This window comes from Limanda limanda, chromosome 11, assembly GCF_963576545.1.
Source record: "Limanda limanda chromosome 11, fLimLim1.1, whole genome shotgun sequence".
Lineage (NCBI taxonomy): Eukaryota > Metazoa > Chordata > Actinopteri > Pleuronectiformes > Pleuronectidae > Limanda > Limanda limanda.
In genome coordinates this window covers 3889491-3912194 of record NC_083646.1, presented here as the reverse complement: position 1 = coordinate 3912194, position 22704 = coordinate 3889491, and the positions used below count along the sequence as shown (strand labels likewise).

Here is a 22704-nt window from a genome sequence, read left to right as displayed (position 1 = left end):
ATAACCGAACGAGGGCAGAGCATCACAAACCTGAGAAGTTTATTTCTACATTTAAAGATGATACCTTTATGTCTTTTTACTTTAAAGTATAATAGACTGAATCCATTTGCCACCATTTTGTGATTGTTAACATCATTTGGAGCGAGAGTTTGCACAGAAGCGATCGGGTAACGGAGCCGTGGTGTCGAGGTCCAACTATCATCAGATAACTTATTAATTCATAAATGACGTGAACTTAGACTTTTATTTTGTCCCATGTCCCATCCACTAACATGGAGGAGTTTATGGCTTTCATGACGGTTTGGATTCTCTTTTGCGGAGCTCTCAAATCGTCCATCTTCTCTATGGTTTTGTTTCCACGTTTTCATTTGCTCTGCCTCCCTCGTCTGTTTCTCAGTGTCTCAGTTGGTGGAAAGTTTTCTCTGCCCTCGCTCGCCCTTCAGCGATGTGACTCCTCTCTCTCCCAAACGATGACCCGAGGGATGTAATGGCTCCCAGCAGAGAAGCGTTCTAACCTGTCACATCCAACACGGTTTCACTCCTCCCGCTGTGGGAATGTGATGACAGTGATATCGTTTAATCTGGCACCTTCACTTCCTGCTCCCTCCACGAGGAGCTTTCTCTTTTGTAATTAGGTTGGACGGCTCTTGCTCGTCACGCAGACTTCTATTGTCCTGAAACTGCCTCTCTGTCTCTCTTTTATCCCAATAAACTTCAAATCTTTTTCTCTCTGCAGTCAAAGATAACGTTCCCCATTTATCCAGTTTATTCTCACACGATGGTTTGATCCTGTCTGCAGCTATTTTCAGCTCTTAAATCAAACGGGTTCATCAGCACAGAGATGGCAGCAGCACATCCGGAGCAGAGAGAGAGGTGACGCAGCTGAACTCCTGTAGCGTCTCCTGAGTGAATCTGTAACAGTTTATTTATCCTCCGTGCACATTATCTTTCACAGTAAACACCTTTGCTTCTACCTTCTTATGCACGTTCCGATTGGCTAAAAGCTTTTTCCACTGAAGGCTAACAACCTTTAACCTTGTGCTGAAGATTGGAACTAACAAGCACTGTTTTATTTCTGTATCCTCAGCATTAGCACCGAGTGGAAACTGTTCACGTCCTCGGGTCTTGTTCTCTCAGCCGGGCGGCTTCTCGCTCCGGCTCCATAACCTTTAAGCTTCTGTCACCTCGAATGTCAAAGCGTCTGAAAAAGGAAATAACTTCTGATCTCGAACACAAAGTCGGCCTTGAACCTCGGCCCCTGAGGGAAGCTTCCTGCTGCATCGCCTTTGTGACTGAATCGGTCCGAGCGGCTCCACGCCGTCCGACAGTCAGTCAGTGGGTTAGTGAGTGAAAAGAGGATTTTCACAGCTGCTCGTTCTTTTGTTCGATTTAAGACTTTCCACAACTGCTCCACTTTCTCCTCTGCTCCCTGAGGTCCACAACCCTTCCCACGTCCTGCTGCGTCTGTCTAAGTGAATCTTTAGGGCCCCGACTCCACATGATCACAGCCGGACGTCTCGAGGCTTTTCAACCAACACACACTCTTCTTCTAGTCCAACTGAGTAAAACACCGGAGGACTTGGTGATTTAAAAAGAAGAAGAAAATGATGATTTATAAGTGTTTCCTTGACATGTTGGTTTTTAATGGTGAACTAAAGGAACACAGACACTTTCACTCGTGTTCAAGATCAATTTTTTAACAGAAAATATAAGATAACTATAGAATGAATTCCTTTTTATCTTGTGTGTGTAAATTTGAGCACTGATATCAGCATTTAGTGGAAATGAATCCTCTCAAAGATGCAAAGTAGAATTTCTAGGGACCAAAAATCGATATGACTCTAACCAACTGTCCTGCATCACCAATAACACCAGGTCAAACCAGATATGTATTTACTTGAGGAACCCTGGTCTCTGTGTACGACTCCGGTAGAATCACTGCACAGCTACGAGTGTGTGATGAGCTCTCGAGCAGTTTTCTAACGGCTCACAGTGAATTCCGTCTGATCGGCCTTGTTTCCAACACGACACACAGTGAAGACGATGGTTATTATCTGCATCTATTCTGCAGAGTTGTTGTCTGGCTGGTGATCAAGAGACGGGGAAATGAATTTAGACAAATCCTGCAGCGTTCTGTGTCTCACAGTCGAACATCCACCAGAACCACTTTGACAGGTTAGAAACTGTTATGTTTACACACAGCTTGCAGGAGACCATTCTGAAATACTGGATCCCCCCCCCCGCCCTGCTAAATCCCACTTCATCCTCCCGGGTGTGAGGCAAAGCTATTAAGCTAATTAGGACTCTACCCTGTCAGTTTGTTGGAGGTCAACACTGTGACGTGAGTTCATCCAGCCTCACAATACAGTTAGACGACTGTGACTGGAATAAACGAGATCTGTGCCTGAGAGTGAGGCGGAGAATTGAATGAGTGGAAATGATATGAATAAGGATCTCTACCTTCACTACAGCCGCCATCAAGGTGTATATCACCAGAGAGAAGTGTTAAACAGCCAGAAAGTGACATTTTTAATGGAAAAAGGAGACCTCATGGGGGGAAGTAGATATTTGGCTCTAACTGTTTGTGTGACATTGCACAATGTTGTGTCTCAAATATTGAAACGGTAACACAAACCATAGCGAACGGGACAAAGAAACCAGAGTTCATTGGAAGTGCACTTAATAGATTAGGAGTGAATGCCAGCTTCTACTAATCCTCAACCCAGGGAGCCCTTCATGGATATTTATTATTTGAGCACTCAGAATGATATTGACCCTCCGGGGCACCCGTACTAATATTAGCCCCTTTCCTTCTCTGCACAAGGATTTACAGTGTGGCCTCCGACCTGAACGATATTTATTGGAATTTCCAGCGCTCAAAAGAGACTAATGTTCCATGGTTACCCATAATGCATCTGCTTCGATTTTACCGGCTGTGTCTGAAATCACTCACTAATCAGTATTTAGTGATTTCGCCATTTTATAGTGTTAACCGAAGTTTTTTATACTGCATAAAGTGCACTTCTTGTTTCCCATAATGCATCGTGACAACTAAGTGCACAACCGATGGTCAATAACCGAACGATATATACCATCATGCATTGCGCTTGCGGTGGACAGACGAGAGGAGCGAGGGCCGAGCATCACAAACCTGAGAAGTTTATTTCAACATTTAAAAAAGATCATTTAATGTCTTTTTACTTTAAAGTATAAATACTAAGTGTAATATAAACATTAAAAATGTAACTGTGGGATTTAAGCTGTTGTTCATCATAATCCTGAGATGATGACGTCATTAGCGACGCAGAGAAAACTCAAAAGCATATTTTTCTTTTCCCCTGGAGCTCAATATAAACAGAAGATCTCTATTTAGTTATTTGAGTCACTCTACAGTGAGAGAGTGATATCGGACTCAGCCACCGTCTGTGGTCACGAGCTGGACCCCGGCTCTCTCCTCCTGCTCTCCTCTGATTGGTTGAGACTCTTCTAATGCAACCATCCATCCCGATGAGCCGTCTTATCTGACCGCCTCACTCACTGGAGATTGGATTATTTAAAGGAGGCGGCTTCTCTCCATCACGTAGAGAGATACGTGAGCATCTTTGAAATTAATTACACAGATTGATGAGCGCGAGTTGTTAAAAGCTCGTGAATATTTATAGCCGGCGTCCTCAAGTGATGGTGATGCAGTAGTGATGAGGCTGAAAAGGGATATGATCCAAACAGAGTGGCTCAGAATGGTTCTCTCCATAAATCATGAGCCCAAATATTAAGGACTGATGGTCGACACGTGTTTTTCAAAATGCTGCACCAGGTTTAAATAAATAAAACGGGGGGGAACAGCCACATCTCCGTCTTGTTCCTCCGACCTTAAGACAACTGCTCCAGTTTCTCTTCAGGCCACGAGAGACCTGTGGCCGTCCAGCGCTCTTCATCCTCTCCCTCCTCTCCCTCCTCTCCCTCCTCTCCCTCCTCTCCCTCCTCTCCCTCCTCTCCCTCCTCTCCCTCCTCTCCCTCCTCTCGTGACACAGTTAGCAAAGCCCACAGCGAGAGGCCATCGCTCTCGACACCACATTGTGTTTTTTAAATCCTCATTTGCTAAAAACAGACACAGCCCAGAAAGAGCCTGATGAGTGACAGGCACAGATCCTCAGCCTCAGCAAGGAGCCGTGCTCGGAGAGATGACACCCCCCCCCGTCTGTCGGCGGACCTCAGGCTGCCGAGACGCCCGGACCGGCATATGACTTGGGATGGTTGCCATAGTAATCTCCCTCAGGCACAAGGCAATTTTTGGAGTAAGTGCTGTGTGCAGCAGCAGCAGAGCCTCAGTATCGCTGCTTTGATCAAATCCAAAACGGTTTCGTGAAAGTCAGGCATCGTTTAAATGGGTTTTGAGCAAAACTCATTTCGACCGTTTTTCCTCATTTTCTACTTTTCAGTGCTTAAATTAACAATTTGTTTGTTTCAGCCATTTGACTTGTTCTGTATTTTATTGTTTTTTTAGCCAATTTAAAGGATTTAGCAAAACAAGTCTTGTTGTTGCAACCATGGCCATGATATATTTTTGTGATTAAAACTTAATTGCTTGGATCTGGGAACAACTTTGCCGCAGGGGAGTTGTCGAACAATCAGTTGCTAACACGCGTTTTTTCCATATCAACGATAAATCAGTATATTGTTTAAGTATCAACACCTTCTCTGTAGTTTCAGATCTTTTTCGTCTCTTCTGAGCTCAAACTCCAGGGTTTTAAATTCCATTCAATGTCTGGTTCAGTCTCACTCGATCAAATGCTTTTATTCACCAGGTGCATATTATGGCTGTGACCTTTTGTTCAAAATTCAATAAACGCCAGTGGGACGATAATCTTGCTCCATGTTTCCTTGTCGCATCTACTTGTTTAAACCTTAGCTGAAGACAAGTCATCATTTCTATTTGGAGTTCACTATGTGTCGGGGCTAAAGAGAAACCACGTGTGCTGCTTGTGTTTCCTCCAACATGTTTCTGACGCAGGTAGAGATATTTGAATAGTGAAGACCACTCAGGGAAACACTCGGTTATCTCCGTCTAATCTTCGTAGCACAAATCTGTCAAAGCTCCATCCACTGCAGATCCTCATGTCCGCTTGCAGAGTCTCAGTCTGATCACAGAGAACCGGCCAACATCCCAACAGCTGACTGAACACAAGCTGCACTCACCGGTTCCGAGGTACAGGACGCTGTAGTGCTCGTCGTTGACCGCCAGCACGATGTCCGCCACGGCGTGCGTGATCTGGTCATCGATGGGCAGGTCCAGAGGAGACACGCCCACGGGCCGGATGACGTCCTCGATCTCCGGGTGGTACCTGATGATCCCCAGGTTCTTGATGTCATTGTGACCGGCTGTGGCGTTCTTGCGGACGCACTGAGAAGAGAAGTGAAGCGAGACTTGAACAAACACGACTCCCCCCTCGGACAAGGCTCAAAATTGCTTCTTTTATATTAACTCACACTTCCATCTTTTCTCTTCTGAAACAAAACGCTGACTCATGCAGTTTCATACTTGTTCTTTTGCTGTGATAAATAACAACTCGTTCTCACCATTCCAGGGCGATTGCTGCCGAACGAACTGCTGTAGCCCTTCAGTTTGCTGGTGGCGAAGGCCTGGTCAATATCTTCAATGGAGTAGGCACAGATCACGGTTCTGCCCCTGAACAACGACAACAACAGTGATTACAACCCCAGTGAACGCAGGAGAAGTGGTTGAGAGGGACAAGTCGACTCTGGGCCCTAAAACCAGACATATTTACAATCCCTTCATTCTAGTTTCCCCCACAGAAAGTGAAATATCGCCAACAACTCGGTTCAGCCTCCCATTTCTCCCTCTCGTTTTGGGAGCATGTTTTATTCTCGAGTTTGATTCCAATCCGAGCTCACCATGCGTTGGAGAACAGGCCGTACAGGACCCCGGCCCGCTTGTCCTGCGCCGTCAGCACCACGGCCTGCTTCAGGTTGTTGTACTGCTGCTGAGTGTTGCCTGAGCCGCACATCATCCGAGCCTTCATGAAGGTCGTCCACGAGTCGGCCAGCAGAGCTTTGATACCTCCTTCGTCCACCTGGAGAAAACAACAACTGTAAAAACCTACAGCAAAGCCAGAACTGTGGTTTGTTGAACCTGAGATGATACGACACTGGAAACCAGGACTCCCTCTCTCTTGAATCTTCCTAGAGAAACTTCTAAAGCTTCTAAAATGTGACACATCGATGCAGAGACGAGCTGAAGAACTTGAAAATGCACGGACGGGTTCTCATCACACTTGGAATGGATTGGGCATCTCCAGAGGATTCACCTTTTGGACTTTGGGTCAAGGTCAAAGCCTACGTTGATAAGAGAGTTATTCCTCTTCCAGTAAATGTAATTGTAATTCATTTTTCAGGAAACTAATCCTACAAAAGTTATATTCAGCATTTACTTTTTACAGTAGTTGATATAGAGCAGAAAGAGTTTTCAGGAAAAGTATCAAATAACCTGGTTGCACATGTTTCATCTTCTGGCAGAACTTTGGGGATTTGATCAAACTTTGAAGCTTCCGATCTTTTGCTTCATCTCATGAGCAATTCACTTAAAAGCAGCTTTTTTCTTTTGAGGCATCAAACTCGTACAAAAAACCTCCAGGCGTCTGAAAACGAGTCCGATGAAACTGTCTCGGCAAGTTGCCTTTGATCGCACAGCTCGAGAGGCGTCAGGAGAGTTTGCACGAGCAGAAGCTTTGATTTCAACGACCAACTTTAACTCAAGACCTGGATTTAAGCATATTTAGTAGGGCTGGGCAAGTTAACTCGTTTTAATCGAGTTAACTCAAGTGATGAGTTAACTCGATTGTTTATCCGCCTATAATTATTTTCTTTTTTCCTGTTCTGCAGCAGTCAGCAACAGACTTTCACAAAATAAAAGCCTGACTTTCACAATAAAACAATAAATAATCAAACCTGAGTTAATGCGAGATAAAATAATTAATCGAGTTAACTCATCACTTGAGTTAACTCGATTGAAACGAGTTAACTTGCCCAGCCCTAATATTTAGAAATCTTTACCGTGCAGAGTCGCCCGATGCGAGCTCGGTACGGCTCCTCGTCCACTCGGGCCGTCTTGTTGAACTCGCTGAAGAAGAAGTAGAGCTCCTCTTTGTCCTTCAGCGCAGACGGAATAATGGCGGCACCAGCAAACTGAGGATCTGTGCGATGAGATTCAAACAGATCCGGTGAGATACCGTCCTTGTTTTTTCATTTCATCTTCTGGTACAATCGTATTCAGTGATCGTACTTCATGTACAGTTTCATTTTAAGAAGCACTGTGAATATTAAACTGAATATAAATAGGATTTTATGAGAAAACATCAAGAAAAAAGAAAATGGCTGATCAAATTTCTGATTTACATTTTACAGGCTGTAAATAAATTGATCTAAACCATGGCGGTGAACGCTCCGCTCGCTGTGATGGTGATTTACTGTGAGTATCACCCACCATCTCCATATTCATGAGTCTAAACCTGCAACGCTCTCCGCGTGACTCCCGTCCTCCTACTCACTCAGCAGCCAAATGTTCTCGGTCTTCAGCAGCTTCTGGGGGCCAAACGTTCGGCGGATTGAGCCGGCGTGACCTCCCACCGACGACATCGCCGAATACAGACTCCCATCTGAGAGGAGAGGAGAGGGGGAGGGTGAACAGTGGGCAGAGAAAGAGAAAGGCAGACAGTGAGCGTGATGGATGGGAACAAGGGTTCCAGAGGGAGAGGAGCAGAGATTGGGACGACACAGAGCAGAGCTGACTGAAGACGGAGGAGAGGAGGACACGGGGAGAACATTACACACACAGACGGACAGAGGGATTCTGCCCGTGGCCCGGGAGGCAGCAGACTGAATAAAGAAGCAGCGGAAGAAAAAGGAGGGCGAGAGCAAAGAAGACATCAAGGCTGAATCGCTGCCTGCATCGATGAGCAGCCACCAATCACCGAGTTCTCACTGAGCTGCTGGAGCTCGTTCTCCGACAGGAGCCGTTTCAAACCGCGGCAGCACCATCTCAATTAGCACTGATTGTTATTAGAATGCTGCTCAATTCGAAGGGGGAGCGGGCGGCTCGTTGCCTCGGGAATCGATCCCCGTCTCGTAAAAGCATCCTGCAGCGCCAGCTAACCTCTCTCCTTTAGTTCTGAGCGTCTCTACAAACAGTCCATCTGCGTTAGGAGCCTCAACAAACTCCGTCCGCCCCTTGTCGTCGGGCACTGTGACCACTGAGAGGTTGTTTGATTTGGAACATCTTTGTTTAGCTGATGAGGTCATAGTGCTGCTCAATAATCACTCAATTAGAAGTTCCATCCAATTAGAGGAGGAACAAAGGTGTCACCTCGTGGATCTAACCCCAAACAGATCATTTATTTTTTATTTTTTTACTCAGATCACTACTATGCACAATAATATTCAACACTTTACATCTATATTTATATCATGGTCACTTATAATGGTTACATTGCAATATTTATATTTTCCTTTATACTATCTTGTAGTATTATTTATATTATGGTCACTTACTTTTAATTATTTTTTCTGTATCATGGTCACTACTGTTGCAATATTACTTATAATACTTTTGTTTTCATTACAATAACACTTACATCACTCCACTTTCTCCCCAGTACCTGCTTTTGCACAGTGTCTGTTTTGCAGGTTGTTTTTTGTTTTTGTTTTCTGTATATTTTTACTCTCATTATGTGTAGTTTAGTAGTGTATATATTTTGATCTTTCTTTTTTATTGTTGCTTCGGCACTGTTATTTAAATTCTGTTTTTCTCTTTTTTGCTGTAACAAGTGAATTTCCCCGTTGTGTGGATAAATAAAGAAATCTAATCTAATCTAATAAGGAGCTCGATAAGGAGGTTTATTCAACATAGATGGTTCAAATTATCACCTTCACGTGTCAAAATATACTGATCAGGTTTGCTTGATATTATTAAAGTTATTCCACGTGGACAAAACCTATAGAAAGAAGCAGACTTCTCAGACAGTCAGTGACTTGTGGATGTTGAACTGTGGCCAGATATTGAGTTGTCTGAGACGTAGAGTTCCCATGCACCTCCGGTCCTGCAGGGAGGAAACAGAACCTGCAGGGCATATACATGATGCATGCTCTTATTTTAAAGAATCGCTTGTCGGATTCAAAACCACCGGGACTTTAAAACGACTCTGTGCAACAACAGAATCAGCTCCAGCAAGTTGAACTGTAGATCAGTTAAAGTTGTGTTGTGTTCTTTTTAAAGGACCTTGTTTATTTTTTATCGTCTCTTTTCCCTTTTGCATTGAAAAGTCTGTGAACTTCTCCCTGACTTCTTTGTGTTTGTGCCGTCAGTTGCATCACAGATACTTTAGTAATGTTTCCCTGTGTGTTTCTCATGTTCGTGGCAGATGGTGGACTTTGCGTGTTTGGCACCGTGGTTGGTGTGAATCCCTGGTGATGTTGCACTTGACAAATCACATGTATGGTCTGCAAAAGCACGAGAATAAAGTCAGTGTAACTGGATCTGTTGGATCTGTTTCTGATGGTTCCTCTGCTTCTGGGGTTTGTGGGGGGGGTCTTTCCTTTCCCCATATCAAAAGGTGTCAGGATTAAAATCCCCAGGGACTTACATTTAAATGAGACTGTAAAATTCTTTCAAAATGAGACATTAATGTAACTCAGCAATGATTTCATTCTTTAAAAAATACAAATACAACTTTTCCTACAACCTTAACAATCACTCATATAAAAAAAAGAGACATGAGAGAGAAGAGGTGATGTTTGAGGTCTCGTTGAAGGTAGAACACATACTGATTCATTAAAATCTGCTGAAACATCTATCATGTGGAGGACTGGCTCTTTACTGGGCTGAAGTACTTTAGATAACACCATCGACTCATTTGCAAGTTATGAATAGAGAGTGATCAGAGCAGACGGCTCCTGGGAACTCGAGGCTCACGACTTTCGCTCGGCTGCTCCTCACACAAATGAGCAAAGGTAATATTCAGAGTTGTGAAGGTGGTTTTGTTGTCCGACATGAAAATCCTGGCTGGGCTGTCGGATGCTGCTTTTTGTTGGTCTGTCCCGATGTCAATACTGCAGCCATGTCACTGACTTAATGTTTTGTGCGATGTTTCAACACCGAGGGTCTCGAGGACACGACGTCTCCAGTTGCTTGTTCTGGATTAAAAAGGTATTTTCCTTCACTGACCCTAACCCTAACCCTAACCCTTAAACCATGAAGAATGTGTAGATTCTAATTGTATTTCTATTTCTCTCAGATAATGACGGCCATGCACTTGGTGTGTGTGTCACCTGCAGGCAGGCTGATGGACTTCTGGGACGGGTACGGCGGCGAGATGTCAGAGGCCGAGGCGATCTGCCCGTTGCCCTGAACGTCCGTCAGCACCGAGTCGTTCACCTGCAGAGAGAAGAGAGACGTTTTAAATCCTGTTTATTACAAGAGTCTTTATGCACAACACATATTACAAGGTGTTATTCTAATTTCAACTCATCACCAGGGGGGCCCAGCTTCATTACTGAGTGAAAAACAACTTCATAGACTTCATCTAACCACCAGTTGGCAAATAAATAAATAAACACAAAGAGCAATTAATCTGCAGATTGCTCAGGCTTGAGGTGAAGCAGCCGCCGCAGCAGCACGCCATCGGAGCGGAATGTTTTGGGTCCAACACGAGGCAGCGTTTCAAGGAGCTGATCTGAAGAATCTCTCACCAGCATCCAGCACCTCGGGCTCCCGGCGTTGGTTCCACAGGCGATGAATGTGTCGTTTACTTTCTGAATGACTGTGATGAAGTTATCACACTCCAGCTGCGAGAGGGAAAAGAGACGAGAGTGAGACAAAGGCAAAAAAAGGGACAAAGGCAGAAAATGAAGTGGAAACAGGACGGGGAGGGTTTGCAGGGAACATCCACACAGATTGGGAGAGGGATTAAAAAGATGCAGAGAGACAGAGAGGCAAATAAGGCGGGGGGTGGGGGGGTGGGATGGAGGGTGTGTGGAGGAGCGATTAGAGAGGACGAGACTGCACAAAGGGAAAGACGAGACAAAGCCAAGACCCAGGGATTGAGAAAACCAAGGTGGAACAGAGGGATAGAGAAAACAAAGCGAGATGAAAAGCAGGATTGTTCAGAGAGGTTTGGAGAGAATGCAGTGGAAGGTGATGGGAGACGGCACAGAGCAGGTTTAACACTGTAATACTTCATATACATCCGTTACTCATTGAGCCCAGACTGCTTTCCCCAGGACATCACTGAGCAGAGCATGAAAATGAATACTAAGTGCAACCTTAAGGGTAAATCCTGGGTGCAGGTAGCGGCCGAGCTCGTGTTGAAAGTGCAGCTTTAACACGAGCACACAAATTGCTGCAAGGAAAAACAATCAAATCACGGATCTCGATGGAAAACGAAAGCCGAACAAATCACTAAATCAAAAAAGCTGCACCACAGCTTGTGTAAGTGTGTAGGTGGACGTGTAGGAGGGAAGGTGGGCAGGAGAGTCCTATTTATTTTATTCTGTTCATGCAAGTTTGAATGTTCTTTCTTCGTATATTTTTGAGATTTCAGTGTTGGACGTTTGTTTTCGCGAAAGCTGTCCAGGCTGCGTCCGGGGCTCGATGAGAAGAATTCGGGTTAAATTGAGGTTTCAGACAGACGTGTTCTATCCAGAAGCTCTCGGGGTTCTGAGGTACAGCGCAGAATAAATTACAGACACAGAATCAATAAGAATTACATCTATAGCTGAGTCTCAATCGTTCAGGGGCTGCATGTGAAGATTAGACTGTGCCACAGGCTTCTTCGAATGTGTCCTTCCATTTCCAAGCAGGATCCACTGGGCGGACCCCTCTTGCACCCACGTGTCCAACCTGAGTCGCTCATGTTGACAGAGTGGGTCAGGCTGTGTGCAGTTCACCAAAAAATAGGCAAAGTCCACTGAAGGACTATCTAGTTAGTGTACAGCTTCAGTATCCTATGTTCAGACAGGACGTTGTACCACATTCATATCCCTGCAGTTCTCTATTTTAATAACTGTACTCACCATTTCAACCATTGTTTTATTCACCTAACACCAACCACACTATAACCCTGACCACCATGTTATCAAAAGCAAGATTTTTAAATGTGTTCACATCGAGGTCTCATTACTTTGCAGAATCCTCCGGTATCAAAATTCTTCCTGAGCCGTTAAGCAACAGCTGACATATATATATTTATATTTTAATCTCTTGAGACATTATGCAACTGCTCACATTGGCTGTGTGCTGCTCTGCTCCTGAGGAATGTAACTGCAAAGAGGCTCAACTGTCAAATCAGACCTCAGCCTTAAAGCCTGATGGCCTTAAGGACGAGGACTATTTAAAGTCAGATTTACCTTTTTGCATTTGCTGTTTGTGTATCTTCTTGTCGGTTCAGCTTTAAAAAACCTTTGCGTGCTCTGGATGAACTCGAGCTGAGGAGAACAGACAGTTACCCAACACTGAGCCTTGGGGATAGTTGGAAATACCATCAGCGTGTCGGCTCAGGTGTTCTCTGCTTCCTCCGGTTAACCTCCTGTCTCCAGCTCACATTCTGTGTCTGTCTCTCCCTGAAGGACGAAGCCTCACGTCCTTCATTCTCCTTCCAAGCAGCATTTGCTTTACTGGGGGGAGATTTACTGCTTGGTTTTCATTTTGCACCATCTGCCGCTGCCAGACTCTCTGGAACCTTCAGCGCCGTTTGTGCAGAGAAGAATCTGCCGTCTACGCTGTTTCACAACCACAGTGACACACATGCACACGACTCTGGTGGGTTTCAGCTCCGACACGGCTGACCACGCTGAGGTGGTGGTCCAACTCAGAGAACAGGATTCCCACCGACATGAGCAGTCATCTCTCTTTTTCTTTTTAAAGCTCTCATATCATTCTTCTCTTAAAACACACAAGCCAATTATATATAATTATAGAATAACTAAGTGCTGCGAATAGATGCACTGTATGAATGTGTGTATGAATGGGTGAATGTGAAACTGTACTGTAAAGCGCTTTGAGTGGTCATCATCAGACTAGAAAAGCGCTATATAAATACAAATCCATCCATTTACCAATTCTAAAGGAGAATTTAAGATTCAAGGAAATAATGAATTCATGCATCAATGTTCAAAAGACCAGGGTCATGCAGAAGCAGGCTATCAAGCAATTAAGAGACATCGACCAAATTACGCTACTGAATTAAAAATGAGTCATAAAGTGACATTGAAAACACTTCAGAAAATGGGCCCTTAAAACGTTGCACCCTGATTGAGAACCCAGGATCCAGAAGATGAATCCTGCGTATTCACTGCTGGGTGAATTTCTACATGTCTGATGTCTGCAGTGAACACAACTGATCAAAGTCAAATCAAAGAGGACGATGTCTGAGGGCGTTAAAAGGGACTCTGGCTTAACGTAGCTGGAGGGGCATGGAACCAAAACGATGGAGAATTTAAGAGGGTTCTCACAAAATTGTTGTTGCTGTTGACTCATGGAATCAGAAAGTCTCGGGGGTTGATGGCCTGCTTTGCTCACCGTGGGTCAATGCCCCCCCGGCACATGCAGCTGCAGACCCGAACCCAGGAAGAGACCAAGAGAGCGACTTCATTTCAGTTCTTTATCTCGTGTCTGCGAAAATGTTTTTGTGTCTGTTTTTAGCATTGGTAGCATGAATTAGCTCAGAACGCTAACTTTGAATTAAACAGCAAAACCTGATTTCATGAACACAATTCTTAGCTACATTTCAATAAGGTTAGATTCCAAAAACTTAAACATTACTTAAATCCTGATTTAAACACACAGAGATTCTGATTTTGTTGGTTCAAGGCTGTAGAAAATAAAAAGTTATTTATCTTTCTTTTGCTATTAAAATCAAATCAAAATTTGACCCTGAGTATAAATGGAGAATCAGTTTCAGTGATGCAGTTAATTTCTTGTCATTATACAACTCCATCAAAGTTGATGAGAAAATTATTCATCAGTGTAAAAATTACTAATAATGGTTTTGGGGAATTCAAAGTGCAGCTTTTTAAATTCCTAGACATCAGATTATCTTGCAGAGGCCCAACACTTCCTTTCATATGAATTCTTTAAATTAGTATCAAGCTGCTTTTCTTCTGACGGTTTAAACACTCGCTTGTTAAATCCTCTCTGTGGAACCTCGTGGGATTATTCATTGAAATTATCCACAGCTCACTCGTCTGGATAATGTACGATGTTTGTTTTGGAGATAAGTCCGTCTCCTGTGTAATTTGATCTCATCTGCATCAATTAGCATTTCGTATGTGTTTATTTGTTACCTCCGCTAAGGAAGTTGTGTTTCCAGCCCCGATTCCAACTAAGTTTAGTGGAAGTATGAGACACGTGTCCAGGAAGAACCGGGTGTGGTACTGGTTCTCCTCCTCCATCCCACCACCTCCACTGGGTCATGGGGGGATCCAGAACCGAGCTGAGACTCCTAATCCATCTTCAGGAGCGCCCCCTGCAGTCTCCTCAGCACATGAAGTCAGCTCTGACTCTTCTTATAGAGTGAATGATCAGTTCAGGTACTTATGATGAGTCACTGTCTCCGTGTCCATTCCCTGGATATTCAGAGAAGGTCCAGGAGGCGGGATCAGGAGGGAAAATGGTATCGGACCATCGGAAACTCAGGCATATAGAGGACTGACATCTATGAGTCTCTGCAATTTGCAGCTTCGTTGGATTTACTGAAGATGATAATGATGATGATGCTGATGAGGGACAGGATGATGATGATGATGAGGAGGAGGAGGACGAGGAGGAGGAGGTTAATGCCGTGCACCGCTGATGGAGGTGCTGACAGTGAAGATGTGCTTCTACCTCGAGTGGTGCAGCCTTTGCCTTGCAGGTGTCGATCGCAGTCTGGTCGGATGCCGCTGGGATCTGTGGGAGGAAAAAAACGGTTTAGTGCCAAGTTCTCTCACACAGTTCGGTATCAGCATGAAAACAGTGACCGTGCTGAAACACAGAGAACCATCCGTCCTCTGAGCCAACACCACTCGCTGATATTCATTTCTACAAACCTCTAAACATCGGCCTTTTCTAAATATTTAAAATGTGCATCCAGCAGTGTAACACACACATATTTAAACACCAAACTGCTCTGAAAGGTCAGTTTCCATCGTCTTATATGCTGATGTCTGTTCCTCATTGTTTAAACCCAACATTTCTCAAGCCTCCTGAGCAGTGAGAACCATCACAGGTATCTAATGCAGCCCAGCGTCTGTACAACCAGGCAGAAAAACATTTTACAAGGTCATCATTTGTGTTTTCCTCACAGCAGAAGTTTTCCACTTCATTCGGCCCTGAGCTGCGTTTCCCACACACACTCACCTTGTGATTGAAAGTATAAATCCACTGTTATCACATCGTCATAAACATCCATCATATTCTGACTCTGGTGAAGGTTTGAAAGCATAAAGATGGATTTACGAAGCTGCCACTTCTAATAAAGGATGTTCTGCTACTTTCAGATCCTCGACTCTCAGATTGCAAACAAGACTCGACTGTTTGAAACGTCTCTACGTCACGACATTTTAATATAACAGAAAACACCCACTAATCAAAGGTGCTGCTGCTGGAGTCCTAACATAAATAACTCAGCTTTCCAACGAGACACATTTCAGCCAAATCTTAAGAGCGAAGTTACTGCTTGAATAATAAATACCTCCCTCTGCAACTGTTGAATGTCGACAGTTGTAATAACAACCTGACAAGACGTCACAAACAAACCACTAAACAGTAAAACACTCTCAATGCCAAACACATCACCCGTCACTGTTTTTCCATCTGTCGTCGTCCAAGAAAACCAAAGCTGCAATCATTTCAAATCACGAGGCGTCAAGCTGTAATTTGAATGAAACAGCAGGTTCACTGTGTCTTTACTCCGTCAGGTGAGTCGGAGCCGACACTGTGGACCACACGCGGTGGAACCCGGAGCCGGAGGTGACATCATTAGCTCAGTGAAGGTTTTCTCTCCTCACAGAGGAAGAGCTGCAGCTTCATTAATGTATTCATGACCCGGCCTCCGCACTGGATCTCAGCTGCACCGAGGGTCAGCAGCGGGTCGGTCGGCTCATCGCTCCACGTCCTCTGATTCATGGCTTCGCCCTCACAGCAGGGGGGTGGGGGAGCATGTTTGTTGTTAACCCGCCCGGCAGCAGAGGAAGGCTTTATTTTAAAGTTCAGTTCAACTTTCTTGAGTAGAGAGTTATCTTAGATTTAAGAACAAAGCACATAACATCTCATTGTACATAAGACCCACACAGGTAGACTATTTAAATTATTCTCAACATTCTAGAAGAAAAAACATCTCTCCATCCATTTCCTTGCATCTCAGGTGTTCTACACATTCCCCACCTCCGCCTGATTGGAGTCTACCTCCCAATTGGGTTGTTCCAGATGTGGGAGGAACCAAATCAGAAGCCTAAACCACCTCAACTGGATTCTGTTAATTCAAAGAACCAGCACTGCATCTGAACCATTTGAAAGAAATATACAAATCTCTAATCTACAAAAGAAATGACTGCACAAACACAAGATCTCAGAGGAAAGTGGTTGATATTTACCACAAAGAAACAGATTTCATCGACCACTTTCTCTGTATTTTAGAGAATTAGTTTAGGGATGGAATTCTTTGCCAATATTATGATTGTAAACCGGAGTAAATGGACGAAGCTCTGCAGAACCACGCAGGTACTTTGAGTCACTCCACCCGGCTGCCAGGCTGCTGCTTTCAATCAAATATGAATCAAAGCAACTGACCAAGCTGCAACTTGTCCATCTTAACAGCTGCTGCAGGACAGTGGGGGGGGGGGGGGGGGGGGGGGGTCAATCAGTCAACAGACATGAAACCAGACGAGTTGTTGACCCTGTGACGGGTCTTTAATTCTGGTTGGAGTCTTCAACCTTCTGCTCACTGCCGCCCATTTTACCAAGCAGCATAATTCTTCAGCCTTTCCAAACATTGATTAGCTGCCAAAGTGGTTTCTGAAGTGAGCCGACTTGAGAACTTGGCAGCGTTTACTCTGTGCTTGGTGGCTTCTCTCGACACGGCAGCAGCAGCAGCAGCAGAGTGGATTCTCTATTTCTAAAAAAGACAGTCTGAGAATCAGTCCCTTTTTAAAAACCTCCCACTGAAGCTCACAGTCTTCGTGGTCTGTTAAAAGTCGAGCGTACCTGCAGGTCGCGGACGCCTCTGTCACTGAACGACAGCACGTAGATCATCGCCCGGCCGCCCACGTACAGCGTGTCACTTCCCTCCGGATGGTACATGCTGATGTAGTTCTCCGGTTTGTTGAAGTGGAACCTGGAAGGCTCTGTGGGTGAGAAGTAAAGATATTAGAGGAACAATCAAAAGCTTGAGTTCACAGATTTTTCATTTTAAAACCAGGAGGGTGCTCGTACTCATGAAGTCAATCAATCAATCAATCAAGTTTTATTTGTATAGCCCACATTCACAAATCACAATTCGTCTCATAGGGCTTTAACATGTTGAGACATCCTCTGTCCTTAACCCTCAACAAGAGTCAGGAAAAACTACTAAAAACCTTTTTAACAGGTAAAAATATGTAGAAACCTCAGAGAGACACATGTGAGGATCCGTCTCCCAGGACGGACAGAAGTGCAATAGATGTCAAGTGTAAGAAAACATCATCAGGATTAAAGTTTTTAGCAGCATCGATGAGGTTAAACATTTTTTAATACTATATGTGAAGCAGTTCTGCTGCAAGCATATAGTAGTAGAAGTGGCGACACATTAACCGAAGGTCAAAGCATGGAGGTCAAAGTGATTCAAGAAGAGGATCCACTTCGAATCAAGAGTCTAGGGGCCCTGATGGGGAAAGAGCCTCGTTCTTTGTTGTCTTAGATCAAACCTACACAACAACTGTGACTCTAGGATCTAGGATCTGGCTCGAGTGGTCGAAGGAAAGGGAGTCTGATGAAAACGTAAATATCTCTGAATGTCACTGGGATCACGTGATGGTGAATCCCATCACAGATGCCTCCAGACGACTGACTCAGCCGTCCAGTCAGACTCACACGTTCCTACACTGCAACTGTGCTAGGACTCACAAATAGAATGAAATGTCACAACGTGAACTTGAAGACACAATCTTTAAAAGATGAATGTTAAGTATTTATAAGCTTCAGGCTTTTTAATAAGGCAGTTTTCTTTTCTTTCATTTGGTTGGTTTGTCCTCCAGAGACGTTTATTGGAATTAACTTCCATTTGAGACAAGTATTTTTGAGTAGTACTCATCATAATAAACTTTATTGATATGGCACTTTTTAAATATCTCCCTCTTTGCTCTGCTTCTGTTCTCACACAGATAATGGCTTTAGGGAACAACTGAAGATTTCGTATGGTTTTTTATGTGGATATAAAATCTTCCATCTTCCTCTACTCTGACCTTGTAACACAAATACTGACGCTTACCATAATTATGAAGTTTTACCTTTTATATAGAAACCAGGATTATTATGCAGAGATATTGAAAAGGCCAGATTTTAAAAATTAAAAGGGCAGATGACTAAAAAGAACCTCGGCCACATGAGCATCAAAAAACGAGTAACACAAAAATAAAACGGATAGAAACAGTCAAAATAGACAAATGAATTTTTTAATCAAACCACCTCCTTGTTATTCTGGCAACGGATGATAATAATGTTTAAAAGGATTTTCCACAGACACTTCATGAGTATATGATAAAGAATTATCTCAAAATGAATGATGTTTTCACTTGATGTTTCATTAGAAATAAACTAATAATGACTAATCTCCTCATACCTGATATAAAAAGGGAATCCAGTCTGACAGCAGGCTGGGATGGAGCGATGAGCACTGGTTCAGGTTGCTACCCAACCAACTAAGTTTCTATGGAAACAGGGGCCGCTGATATTGGCTTGAATCTAATTGATGAGGCTTTTTACTTCTCATATATCAGGGGCAGCACAAGGGAAAGCTTTGTGGCTGATGTCTGAGGTACGACTTCATGCAGAGTATCTTCACTTTGCTCCGTGAAGAGGACGAAGAGGAGTCGTCTGGAGCTGCAGAGCCCACGGAGACACTGATATGAATATTTGCTTTGGCAGATCTTCAGAGCTTGAGGAAGCTGCTGTTGATTCAGTGACAGAGAAAAGGTTCGTCTCCTGATAGGCGCTCAAAGGAAGTCAGGAACAAAAGCTGAACAGAAAATCGTGCCTGGCTTAAATCCACAGGAGGTTGGAGAACTTGAGTATTGTGACAAATCAAAAACCATAATAACATGTCCATTAAAATACATTCTGGGGTCATTGGATTACAATCTGATAAAATACAGATGTAAATGCAGCCAGGATAAAATCGGCTCCTGAGCGCCTTTGGAGGTATTCGATCAAATGTTGTGGCTTTTCATGATCCATCTTCCCTTCACTCGAGAACCAGACCCAGAGAAACGTCTTCACTTCCTCACGGCCTCATGAAGCAGAAAGGACCAAATCATCTCAAGTCAAACACGCTCCTCAATACAGCTGCGTCTTGAAAACCTGTCCATGAAAATCACCAACAGAACTGGTGACCTGACGGAGTCCCACACCCACTGGGAACTGGAATCCTCGGCATGAAGATTTTCTATATTTCCTTTGTAAATCTTTCCAGGGTTCTATTGATTTGAGGATGACACATTCATAATGCTAACACAGAATGTGTTTAGATGAGTCACAGAAAATGTGACACACAAGTTTCATTGACTGGAAGAATCAATAAATGCGTCCAAAGGTAAACCTCATCCCACGTCATGTCCCAGAGACTCAGAGTCTGGTCAGACGATTTGAAAATCTCCAGTGGAACAGAATTTACAGACTTGTTGTGAAATGTCTTTTCTCTCTGTGTCCGAGCCTTTGTTTTTACACTAAGACACTTAATCATTGATTCTGGGCGAACGCCTTGAATTTTCAAAAGGTCAGCTTTTCAGTAACCAAGGAAAACGGCCTTGTTTTCCAGCTTGTTTTCACAAAAGAAGAGAATAAGACTTCATTAAAGTCGGAGAGGTCCTCCACCCTCAGAGGAGCGTGGAATCCTCCGACACTTCCACCGACCGAGCGTGAAAAAACTAGGTCCTAATTCCACAAAATGTGCTCATTAGAGAAAAGTAAAGCACAGATGTAATTATAACAGTTTTCAGTTGTAGATTAGTAAAGAATTCTGGACGGTGAAAAAACTGCTTTGGGAAACAAGCAGTTTCTTTTTCTTTTGGCAGCAGCAAGTAATTTGTCAGCTGCTGTTTAAGTAACGAGAGTTCATTCAGTGTTAAGTTGTTGTTTTAGATCGACCCTGAGGTTCTCCGCTCCCGACATGACAAGAGAACTTCCTCAGACTCATGGAACCGTTTTGTATTGATGTGTTCAGGCCTCAGACCGACCGCTGCTGCACACGGGAGGATCACCGGAGTCTGATCGATTCATCCCAACGATCACACAAGTGTTTCTGATCGATTATCTGGCCTAAGGATCCTGTGGTGTGACGGGTTCACACACATAATCTGAATGTCACTGGCTGACCTGGAGCCTCAATCAAATTGAATTGTCAATATCAAAAACACTTTGTTAATTAAGATTCAAATTCAGGGAGACTTGTGTTCTATGAGAGTAACAGCGATTGGGCGAGTGAGCAGAAACCAACAGGAGCCAATGAGAGCGAGCTGAACAGGAAGTGTCACCAACTGGGAGACGTGTTCGGCTAAAAAACTCTGGTTTCCTGCACCAGGGGGATGAAGCTGTGGAGCTGACGTCCACCTGAACATTGGTTTATGTTCTGAAGTCACGTACGATCTCAGGAGGTTTTGTGAGTTGTTCAAACACCAAGATTACAAAGTTGAAGAACTGGTTACCTCGGTCGACACGTCTGTGGTCTAAGGTTTGATGAGGAGGCAGCAGAGAGAGGACACACAGACGAAGGCTGAACTTCTGATGTTTTGGACGCAGCTGCAGATGTGAAACTAGCCTGAAGGTTTGCTGTTGTGTCCCTGGCTTCTGTTCTCATTATCTCGTTTGTTGCAGCTGTTTCCATGTCCCTCACATTTCTGTCTTTTTGTCTCTGATTTTTTCCGACAGTCTCACTTTGCCTTTCTCTGCCTTTTGATGTCTGAGTCACTGTAAAAGTAACGGAAACTAAACACACACTTTCATTTCCTCCCTCCGCATTCATCACCGAATCCTACAAATCCAAAACCCTAATGGCGTCCCTTAGAAAGTAAAAAACTCACAAGAGATTTTTCTCCTTTTCTTTACTCACGTTTACTTAATGCAACTAGAACGTCCCTCAGCAGAGCTCATGTCTACGTTTGGCTCCGTCTGCTAGCATCGCCACTTCCTGTTGAGGACTTTAAGGCTAAACACACAATGTAAATGACCTCGTTTCCAGTTGAATATGAACGTCGGAGCTCACAGACACTGGGACGACACCACAGGAGCAGAATGGAGACATGTTGTGTTTTATCTGTTGTTTTATTACGTCTGAAGCTTTGTTGGTGAACTGTCCCTTTAACCAAGTGAGGAGCCGGGCGCTGTCCGTGGTGCTGAAAAGACTCAGCTCCTCAAGGCTTCATTGTGTGTGTCTGTGCGTGTGTGCGTTGTTGTGTGTGTGTGTGTGTGTGTGTGTGTGTGTGTGTGTCTGTGTGTGTGTCTGTGTGTAGTACTCATGTTGTGGGGACCACAGAACCCATAAGGTACACCAATACATTTTAGGCTGAATCTTTTAAGGTTAAGTTAATGGTTAAGGTTAGAGTAGGTCTCCATGACTTCAATACAAGTCATGGAGGTGTGTATGTGTGTGTGTGTGTGTGTGTGTGTGTGTGTGTGTGTGTGTGTGTGTGTGTGTGTGTGTGTGTGTGTGTGTGTGTGTGTGTGTGTGTGTGTGTGTGTGTAGTCCAGGTATTACTCATGTTATTGGGACTTAAAATCTGGTACCCATTACGTGAGTACAGGTTTTAAGATTAGGTTTTAAGATTTATGTTAAATTAAGGGTAAAGGGTAAGATTAGGAGATTAGTAACGTGTGTGTATGTGTGTGTGTGAGTGTGTGTGTGTGTGTGTGTGTGTGTGTGTGTGTGTGTGTGTGTGTGTGTGTAGTCCAGGTATTACTCATGTTATTGAGACTTAAAATCTGGTACCCATTACGTGAGTACAGGTTTTAAGATTAGGTTTTAAGATTTATGTTAAATTAAGGGTAAAGGGTAAGATTAGGAGATTAGTAACGTGTGTGTATGTGTGTGTGTGTTGTGTGTGTGTGTGTGTTTGTCCTAACAGGCATGTACTATAGCCATAACCGTGGAATTGTGTATCAGCCCCTTTGATTGATATGACACGCACGTACCGGCCGTCATCTTGTACTGTGTTCATCCGGGGGGAGGGGGAGGGGGAGGGGGAGGGGGAGGGATACAGGAGCGGAGAGGTTGACACACACACACGCACACACACACGCACACGCACATTATTGATTGCTGAATACATTAGAGACTGTGTGAGGTGTAAAAACGCGTGAGTGGAATAGATAACCAGGAGCCTTGGAATTTTCCATTCATGCCCCCCCCCTTCCTTCCTCTCATCCTCTCATCCTCTCATCCTCTCATCCTCTCCCCTCCGCCTGTATAT

General features: G+C 44.0%; 1 protein-coding gene across 1 annotated transcript in view; it reads right to left on the bottom strand.

Moving 5' to 3' along the window:
* si:ch211-113g11.6 (uncharacterized protein LOC559008 homolog) overlaps positions 1 to 22704 on the bottom strand; it is a 29099-nt gene that overhangs the window by 5479 nt on the left and 916 nt on the right. Inside the window, exons 2-10 of the mRNA XM_061082037.1 lie at positions 17252 to 17391; positions 14894 to 14956; positions 10762 to 10857; positions 10342 to 10447; positions 7566 to 7673; positions 7072 to 7211; positions 5914 to 6092; positions 5578 to 5686; positions 5197 to 5401 (exon numbers count right to left, since the gene is read on the bottom strand). Of these exons, the coding sequence (XP_060938020.1) occupies positions 5197 to 5401; positions 5578 to 5686; positions 5914 to 6092; positions 7072 to 7211; positions 7566 to 7673; positions 10342 to 10447; positions 10762 to 10857; positions 14894 to 14956; positions 17252 to 17391 (1146 nt within the window). The remainder of the gene's footprint in view (positions 1 to 5196; positions 5402 to 5577; positions 5687 to 5913; positions 6093 to 7071; positions 7212 to 7565; positions 7674 to 10341; positions 10448 to 10761; positions 10858 to 14893; positions 14957 to 17251; positions 17392 to 22704) is intronic.